Source organism: Stegastes partitus, unplaced genomic scaffold, assembly GCF_000690725.1.
Source record: "Stegastes partitus isolate 25-593 unplaced genomic scaffold, Stegastes_partitus-1.0.2 Scaffold1018, whole genome shotgun sequence".
Taxonomy (NCBI): domain Eukaryota; kingdom Metazoa; phylum Chordata; class Actinopteri; family Pomacentridae; genus Stegastes; species Stegastes partitus.
This window is the reverse complement of record NW_007578749.1, coordinates 177,702-187,601: the sequence shown is the minus strand read 5'-3', so window position 1 is coordinate 187,601 and position 9,900 is coordinate 177,702. Positions and strand designations below refer to the sequence as shown.

Genomic DNA, 9,900 nt, shown 5'->3' with positions numbered 1-9,900 from the left:
AACATGAACATTTTTCAAAGAGGTGATCAATGTATCTGCCGATCAATATAGTTTATAAATCGTATCTTCGGGATTTCTGTGCTGCAAAATCTTAATCTTACTGCTCTGTATATGCTGATACTGATATATCTGCATCCAGCAAACATATGTTCCAACAATTATCAATTATCAATTTATTAGTCTGGCTCTAATTAAAATACACATTTTTGATAAGGAGAACTTATTTGATCATCCATGTTAGGAGGATGGATACCATCCCAGAATGCACTTGGTGAGAAGCTGAGTAGACTGTGGGCTGGTCACTAGTCCTTCTTTGGGCTACTTTACACACTCACATTTAGATGTACCAACGTGCCCTCCACCAGAGCTGCATGTCTTTGGCCTGTCATGGTCTTCTTGGACCTTCCTGATGTGACTTACAAACCACTGAGGGAATATGCTGTCATATATTGAACCTTCAGTAAATATAACTTGACATGTGTCAGGCAGTACACGCTGTGAGTTTAGAGGCCGTGTAGCTGGATCCACAGAGGTGGAAAAGTGACTGAGCTCATAAAAGGAATAAAGAAATTGTCATTAAATGCAGTCTTTTTGAGTGATGGAAAATCGCACGGGTGTGGAGAAACAGACATCTAGAAACTGGAAAGGTGGAAGTACAGAGATTATTTATGTAATTACAGTCAGTTCAAAGGCTAATAATCACTTTATTGCATTGTAATACAAACATTAACACATTTCTTCACTGGCTTTTGTTGTGTAGCTCTTTCTATTGTTGCTCATGCAATACACAACATCAGAAGTACATTTTAACAAGGCTATAGCCATACCAGTGGCTCTATGAAGCTAAGATAGATGTGCTTTCAAATGGTAACATTAGGACATTTTCAGAATGCTAAACTAATGAAACATTCATACTAACCAGATATAATGTTTACCATAATTACCATCTTTGTTAAGTAAGCGAGCATGCTAACATTTGCTGCGCAGCACAAAGTAAAATACAACTAGAATTGAGGAAGATGTGACTAATTTTAGCTTTACTAAAATTTGGAAATAAACCAAAGTATTTACCCTTGTGATGTACAGATTAAAAGACAAAGGATCACGACAGTCATTACGACATATCCTAAGAGTGTTACAAATATGTGTACCAAAATTCACATAAATCAAGCCAATATTTAATTTATTGACTGATGTACGAAACCGCAAATGTCAACCTGCTGGAGGTGATAACATGATAAAGTCAGCAGACCAAAAGAGCCGTTAGGATCGACTGCCTGTGGACCACAAATGTCTCTGCAATAGGAAATTTCACAGCAATCCATCTAACAGTTGTTGAGACAGTCACACCCTTATACAGGTTGAACCAAAGGGGTGGGTCGACTGATATTGTCATGGGAGGAGACAGGGAATCATACCAGCAACACTCCAGCCAAAAATGCCCCTTGGTCTTCATCGTATGAGCTAACATGTGGCACATTAGCATTACAGAGATATTTTTGAGCATCCGAGATTCTCCTGGCAGCGGTCAGCAAGCAGTAAAGAGAAATTACCCTGGATGACACAAATGTTGATTTTGCTCCAGCAGTCGGTCAAGCACCTTTTGAACTTGCACTGTGAAAGACAAACACACCTGTCTGAGGTCTCACGTTGGTTCGCTGCCCACTGAGCTGCGATGTTGTATTGATCTGAAACAGCTGTTGGATGTTTGCTGTTTCATTCCCTGGAAACAAGGCTATCATTTTAGGAAAGGTGGCCAGGTCGTCACAGCCAGACAGTGACCTTTGATGTTTATTGTTCTCTGGTGGAGTTGTCAGGCACACATCAAAGTCTTAGGCCTCAGGCAGTGGTAGAGATCCACAGAAACAATAAGACCGCAGCTCTGTTATGTTCCAAAAATGGGTAAAGGTAATTATAATCATTGTTTCTGGTGATCTTTGGTCAGCCAGACGGCCGGTCATCTTACTACATCAGCTGCCATGAGATTTTGGAAGACCTCAGGAGCTCAATCTCAGTCATTTAAACTCAGCATTACTGAAGTGGGCCAAGGCAGGTGTTCTTTAATACCTTTCAGCTCTATTGCAACAAAGTCTAAGAGCGCACCACAAAAAAGAACAGAAGCCCTGGATGAAGAATAGATGAATAACCTGATCTGGCCTCACGTACCGCGTTCAGGGGAGATTTCACATCCTCCACCTCTATCCCTCCTTTAGCTGCGGCTTGTGGATGTCAGACACCTTAAGGCCACAAGAGGCAAGTCATTCTCATATTTATATCCTGCAAGTACAAATTTAGCCGACGTAAACACAGCTTGTTGTTCCACAGCTGGGCTGAAAAGGGATCCCGTCAGGGGCAGACGTACCTGCAGGTCACGTGGCCACAAAATGACACAGCAGCCGTCTGACCACTGATGACAGCCACCTGAGCCCGGCTGACACACCGACCCACTAATAGTGCGGCTGGTAATCTGTTTGTACCAGCTCAATGTGAGCAGATTGTCAAATGGATGAGAGCTCCCTGTGATCCTTGAATAGATCACAAAGGGATACAAGTGCCTATTGTCATCACTTGGCTCAAAATATGTGCTTATGTTGCTTGGTACTGTCAATTTTGCTCCCTCATGCAGTGAGACAGCACAGGGCAGGCCTAAGTGCTGCTCTGGGCCAAAAGGAAACTACTTCTGTGGAGCCTTTTTTTTTTCTCCACATCTCCACAGTGTGTGTTTTTACATAAATGCTGCATCTAGAAATGTAGCAATTATATGTGGACAATAACTTTATTACACCACCAGCCCAAGTGCTGGTTGTTAGAGGCTGAATATAGAGCTGGATTAACCCGGTAAAAGGCCCTGGGCAGAAATAAGATGTGATGTGATCTTTCACTTTATCTGAGAACTGTGGATGCATCAAGTTTGTAGTTTGTGGTAAATGACACTTAGTGAAATGCACTATGTAAGTGCAGTTTATATAGAAATAAGATTGTTGACTGTCATGTAACAGTACCACTGAGTCACCCACAGTGGCCACGCCCTCAATTATGCAAATCTTTAAGCCTTAATACAATTGGAGTACATCAGTTATATAAAAAGTCACACTAATTCAGTTGTCATGAATGTAAAAATTAGTTAGAGACCACAACTGTTGTTTCTTTTACCAGACTGTAAACATGTTTATTTCTGCTGTAAAGCTGATCATTTTTAACATCTATCTAAGTGAATTGACTCACTTTTTGGAGCCAGCCTCAAGTGGACATTCAAGGAACTGCAGGTTTTGGTTCTTCACTGTTGGCTTCCTGTCACAGCCCTGGAGGCTGCTGCTTGGTCACCACTCTCAACTTCACTTTGAAGATACGTTCTTAAACAAATTCTCACGTTCGTATTTCAGTTTTTGTACTGATTAAACAAGATATATGGTGTTAATTAGTGAGCTTTGGAAGTGCTGCCAGATGACAATTGTTTATTTTGTCCAGGAAGGAACCCAGCCTTGAATAAATAATCTACACAAAGCACTGACCTGCATTAAGATGAACGTGTGCACATTACATACACAGTTTCATATGAAATGACTGATCATCATATACTAAAAAGAAAAAAGGATGAAGATGGAAAGCTATTTTCACTTGTCTTTTCAGGGGAATCTTTACTATGTGAAGGTCTACGAGGTGACATATGTTGTGAGCTGTTAACACATTGCAAACATTTTTTCAACAAAGCCAAACTAGATATGAACTGTTTGTTGTAACCTGCAAAACCTCTCACATTCCACCCTTAAAACACCCGGGTCTGGATTCTAAGAGTATGTTGCAACAGGGTTAGGTCACCGGATCACCAAGACTGCAATGAAAATCTCACAAAGAATCAAGGGGCTCTGCTTTGGCACACGTCATTTTGATGGATTTAGTTTTTTTGCAAGTGTCTTTGTGCTCCTGGGAGATTAGAAACATGATGGAGTGCATTTTTGTTGTCATACTTAAGCTTCCCTAACGCCGCAGGAATGAGTTATAAAAACTGGAAGGGTCAGTAGTTAAAAACAACAGGGTCAAATGAACATCTAATCCTTCTGAGGCAAAACACTTCACCTGCACCTACTGCTTTGGCAAGAGAACCAAAAAAAAAAGTTAAACCTTTTACGTGTATAGTGAGTGTAGCAAAGCATTGCACTGAAAATAGTGACATTATGTAAAAACCACATGGAACCAGCTGCCACAAGATGCAGCATAATACGGAGCTGTATGTTGTGGGCATTATTCATCACAGTTCAATGAAAATCGCCTGAGAACAGAGATGATGTTTCAGTGATGACGCAGGACAGCAGGGGTCCCACTCAGCCAAGAGGAGCCGGCTGTAGTCCACTGTTCATCCAGATAATTTGTGCAGTTAAAAGAAGCATATATCCATGTGTTTACTGGGTGTTTATTACTTTTTATGGGTGTGTGCCAAGGAGCTCTCATCCATGCAGCCTGGCAGTAATTATAGTTGTGATTCTGTTCTGTTGACTTAGGTGGACAAGTGCAAGTCATCCAAATGTGTGCCATGTACACATTTTTTTTTCTCTCTGTTTACTGCCAAACACGACTGTCGCAGAGATCTTGGTAAACACACCAGGTCAAGGCAATAATGGTTTCCAAAATGCTTTATTTGTGGCGTGTAGCTTCACATGCACAGGAGAGTTCAGTTAATCTTTAACTTTTGTAGTCTTTCTACTCTTTTCTGTCACTTTTTTCTTTGTTACCATTTCAATATTTCTCTTTATATCTCAAATGATGTTACTGGATTTAGCAAAAGTGTAGCAGCAAAAACATACAAAACATTGATTCAATTAAGGAGAAACTATTGCTCTGCATAAATCAACTGAATCTCGACTGATATTGGCCGTAGACTAATTAGTAACATCGTAAATCTGACATAAATTTATCAGCAACACACTGACTGAGAAGAAACACATGTCACTGTCAGTGGTAACATTGTTAGCTTATATAGTCATACACTCATAGATGGAAAATCAGTGATAAAAAGCATATCTGCTGAAGTCCAGTAATTAGGTACGATTACATCCTAAATGCAAACTAACAGTTTCAAACCTCAACAGTTCACAGGTAAAAACGATACTTTGCTTATCAGCTTCAGTTACTGTAGTTGCAGATAAGACTTTATGTGTAAAACATCCAATAAGTTTGTAAGATATGATTAAGATGAAACTGCCCATCAGCGTATAAAGTCGTTACAGTTTCAGTGTTCTCACATGACAGCCGTCTGTAATGTAGTAATGCAACACATCAGTTCTAGATTCAGTATTCACATCACAGTTGTTAGTCAGCTACAGTTGATGCTTGTATTTATTTATTTAAAAGTGCCATCTTGATTCTCTTAGACACTTATTTGCGTTAGACATTTTTCTGTGAAGTGTTCTTTCAACTGGTTGATTAAGGGGCTTTTTTGTTTTGTTTATTTTTTGGCCTTTTTGCCTTTATTTGATAGTGAGACAGTGATAGAGATAGTGATAGAGAGTGAGACAGGAAAGTGGGAGAGAAGAATGGGGGAAGGACCTGCGGAAAAGAGCCATGAGCGGGATTGGAACTCATCGGGGACTATAGCCCCTGTACATGGGACGTCAGCTCAACCAGGTGAGTTATTGCAGCGTCAATTAAAGTATTTATTAAAGAAGACCCAACAAGAAATATGTGTATGTCTTCCTATTAGTACAGGAAGAAAATCTGTGCTGATATGTGGTCATATGTTTAATTGGTAACTGACAACGACAAGACAGTGCATCTCAGGTGATGCTGCTTAATCATGCAAAACTAATTAGTGTAACAAATTAGCAAGGTAATACACTGTATCCTCTTTAAATATTTTCCTTTTTTGAATAGGAATGCCAACATTGTAGTTTTTACAGACTAATGCATCAGTACTAGACTAATATGCTAATAAATATTATTAAATAGACAATACATTTAAAAATAAAAACAAAGCTTGCTCATAAGGAATCCAGTGAATCCTTGGATTTGTTGGGGTTTCGTGTACATTTTTGCACTTTAATTCTAAATTAGTTGGGTTAATCTCCACGATTATTGATACTGAAGATCATTTTTGTCGGGTTTTAATCCTCAATGTTTAAATTTCTCAGGTAAATTCACATCATAAATCGCACTGTGGGCTCCTAACCTTTATATTTTAACTTGATCGGGTAATTTACAACCCCAGTATCGTTTTGTCTCATGGAATGTGTGAGTGGAATGATAATAAGCAGCAGTAATTCTATTTATGTAGGTGCTAGTTTGTTTTTTGTTATTAGCATTTCTCCATTAACACTTCAGCTTCAGTAAGATTTTGAATGCAGGATTTTTTTTCCTCCCATGTTACAGAGGTGGAAGAATTTTCTGAGCAGCACATATATTATATTATATATATATATATATTCTGATGACAGTGATCATTCCTGCAGAAAGAAGTCAACATGTGCTGACTGTGGAAGGTAAACAGGCTTTCACACAACAGCTCACCAACCTATGTGTGTGTGTGTGTGTGTGAGAGAGAAGGGCTAAAGGTGGGGGGTTTATCCGTGATGCTGTGACAATGACATCTTTTCACGCCGACCGACCTGCTCCGGTGTGTTACTGGCGGAAGGAGGGATCCGCGTTTGTTTTCTGCACAATGTCAATAAAGGCGGGTGACGTCACCGCGGGAGTATATTCGAGGCGGGACGTAAACAGAAGCAGCAGAGCTCAGCGAAGCGTCCACCGGAGCTGCTCCTGGCTCCCAGTTCCTGCGACACAACCGCTTTCTTTTTTTTTTATTCGGTTATTTCTTTCCAACTTCAGCTACAGTGATAGCTAAGTTTGGAAAGGAGGAAAAAGAAGAAAAAAAGGGGGAGAAACGCCGCGTCTTTGTCGGTTTTTTTTTAAATTAATCTTGTGCGCGAGTCGCTGCAGCCGTATCCTCGGTTGACCTCCTTTTTCTTGCACTACAATAGAGCAGCTAGCATAAAGCGACATTTGCTTTTAAAAATGGATAACTCTGGACCTAAGAAGACATGCTGTGGTGAGTTGTTTTGTTTTGTCATTGCATGAGAGGTTGCTAGTTATTTCCCAGGAGGAGCTTTTATATCAAAAGGAAATAAATCGTTAAAATGAATGTTTTCTCTGCAGAATCCATCACAGACTTCTTCACTTCGGCGAAATTTCTTATTTACATGGGACATGCACTGTCAACATGGGTGAGTATCCCATTGTATTGGTAGCCACACTATTGTCTATTCAAATGACACCCCATCATGCTGTAAATGTGGACGTGTTCATCATGATGACAGGCTAATAATGTGAAACAACGTGGATGTGTTATTGTTACACTACAGCTGTCATTACAATGCAAAATCACATGTTTTCCTTGTGTAGCTCACCACACAATCTTTACAAATAGCTCTAGAGGATAGATTCAGGAGAGGCATCTATGAGAATAAAAATAACACTTTTTATTGTTTGCTTGTTATTTATGCAGCATGTAAACCATGTTTCCTGTCAGCCCCCCACCTGGATATCTTGAATCAAATATCAGCCCGGGGCCTATAAATAATCAGAATTTGAATTCCCAGGGCGACCGAATGTGGAACTTTGCTGTGGCTGTTTTCCTGGTGGAGCTGTATGGGAACAGCCTGCTGCTGACGGCCGTGTATGGGCTGGTGGTGGCCGGTTCCGTGCTCCTGCTGGGGGCCATCATAGGGGACTGGGTGGACAAAAACCCCAGGCTCAAAGGTAAGGCAGCACAAAATCAATGCTGTTTTTTTTTTTTTTTTGAGACATTGACTGTAAACGCAGGTTGTCATAAATTAAACACCCAAATTTTGTAGATTAGATCCTGAATTTGAGTGTGGAGGACAATCGGTGGAGCTGGTACGAGTGTTTTCCTGCCCCACTTTAACAGTTAAATGCACCTTTTGTGGAATGCTTATCCAGAGGAATTTGGCACTATTAGATTAAACCAGGAACGGTGGGGGCATCTCGTGGAGGCACTGTTAATGAACTAGTGCAATCGGACAGAAACCTGTTGTCTTTGGTCAGATTTCTGTCCCTAATGCCGGTCGTGGTGTTTCCACAGTGGCCCAGACTTCGCTGCTCGTCCAGAACAGTTGCGTCATCGTGTGTGGGATACTCCTGATGGTTGTTTTCCAGTTCAAAGAACAGCTTGTGGAGCTTTACAATGGATGGATTCTGGTAAGATCTCCCCCCCTTACTGTCTCTTCCACACTCACTGTTTCAATGTGCTGTGATGGGCATTTTCACTGAAAGCATTTATATCCCTTTTCTTCAAGTGTAGCTCTCTGAAAGCTTCTGCTTTTACTGATATGAGCTCCAATGTCAATATGATTTAGGACTGCGGTTCAATATGCATAGTTACAGAGCTGGTTCGTAGTTATTTGGTTTTCAAAAGAATTCATTTGTAAAGCCTTTTAAAACTTTGATTAACTATTTTGAAATCACAGTAAAAACATAGCTTGCTGTGTTGCAAGCATAAATAATTAGATTTGCTTGTCACAAGGGAAAAAAGCACGAGAGTACACATACATGTCCGGCTATTGACAAGAGAGTTTGTGTGTTTGCAAGAGGCTTGTTTATACTTGTTGGACTATGTAACTCAACAAGAGCTCCACCACTTTAAAGACTCAGACCTGAGTCTGCAACTGACTGAGGCTGAGATGCAGAATTGCACGAGGAACACAAAAGCCCGTCTGTTGGGTCAATGCCTCCAACATTGCCCTCTGCATTTGTGGGACGCTATTGGGTCTTCAGAGAAAGAGGGCGATTTTTTTTTTTCACCATGTGAGAGAATTTAGAGGGCCGGCGGTTGTCGGGAGTGTTTGTGGAGGTGGAGAGAGGTTGGTGAAACAGGAGATTAAGTGTTGAACGCTGTGTAGTCAGCAGGTTCTTCAAGGCCTGTCACATGACAGAGAAGGAAAGAGAGGGAGAGCAGAAATGTGACCGAGCTTGTTGAAGCATTTTTTTGTTACTATTCTGACCAGAGCAGCTGCATTACAATGTCGATACAGACCAACTAACAGAACAGCCAGCAGCCACGTCTGAAGGGTTCAAATGAGGCTTCTGGTTTTCAGATCTTCTGTTTTTTTCTACAAGAACTTATTGATTTGTCTTTAGCTTATATACCATGACATGTGACAGCAGCACTTGGTCTTTGCCTCTGGTTAGTTGATTTCTTTTTTTTGTCATCAGTACTAGGGTTAGGCCCTTGAAAGTATCGATTACCCTAACCGTTAGGGTAATCTGTACTTTCAAACTGACGGCTATTCAACTCTAAGTCTCATTGAACAGCTGTGTTTTGATGAGACAGTGTTAGAAAAGGTTAAAACCCATATTCCCCATTTCCACAAATACATCATTTCTTACTGTGTCTAATTCTTTATAATTGTGTCCTTTTCTATATCTACATTTAAATATTAACTGTGGTGTAACTTCATATTTCACTCACCTCCAGCAAATCCTTTAAAAAAGAAAATCCCAAACCAACAATGTGCGGCTGTGTAGTTTGACTTTCAGTACTTTACAACATTCCTGATCCATCTGAGGCACTCACACCCAAGTCTGTTTGCACTTAGTGAATATGTTACACTTAAAAAATGTGGTGCAAATATATTGTTTGTACTAGAAAAAGATTGTAAAAAGCGTCATTCAAACAGGAGAAAACGGTGTTATTAGTTGGGGGACTATTTTTAGCTGCAGATGAATACACATTTGGAGCTCTCGTTAGTGACTTTGGCAGCAGGACAGTGTATGTGGGACTGAATCCAAATAAACCACAGAGTGTGTTCATCATAATGGAGGAACATGTCACTCTTTGTAAGTGTGGTTGCATTTTAAAGAGCTCTGTGCTACAGACACACGAGATACAGC

General features: G+C 40.4%; 1 protein-coding gene across 3 annotated transcripts in view; it reads left to right on the top strand.

The window, feature by feature from the left end:
* Positions 1 to 6,748: 6,748 nt before the first annotated feature.
* Positions 6,749 to 9,900, top strand: part of slc40a1 (solute carrier family 40 member 1) — an 18,722-nt gene continuing 15,570 nt past the window's right edge. For all 3 annotated transcript variants that reach the window (XR_520710.1, XR_520709.1, XM_008295077.1), the window contains exons 1-4: positions 6,749 to 7,039; positions 7,147 to 7,214; positions 7,590 to 7,749; positions 8,093 to 8,208. Coding sequence is in view for 1 of the 3 variants with exons in the window: in XM_008295077.1 (XP_008293299.1) it covers positions 7,006 to 7,039; positions 7,147 to 7,214; positions 7,590 to 7,749; positions 8,093 to 8,208 (378 nt within the window). In the remaining 2 variants the exon portion in view is untranslated. The remainder of the gene's footprint in view (positions 7,040 to 7,146; positions 7,215 to 7,589; positions 7,750 to 8,092; positions 8,209 to 9,900) is intronic.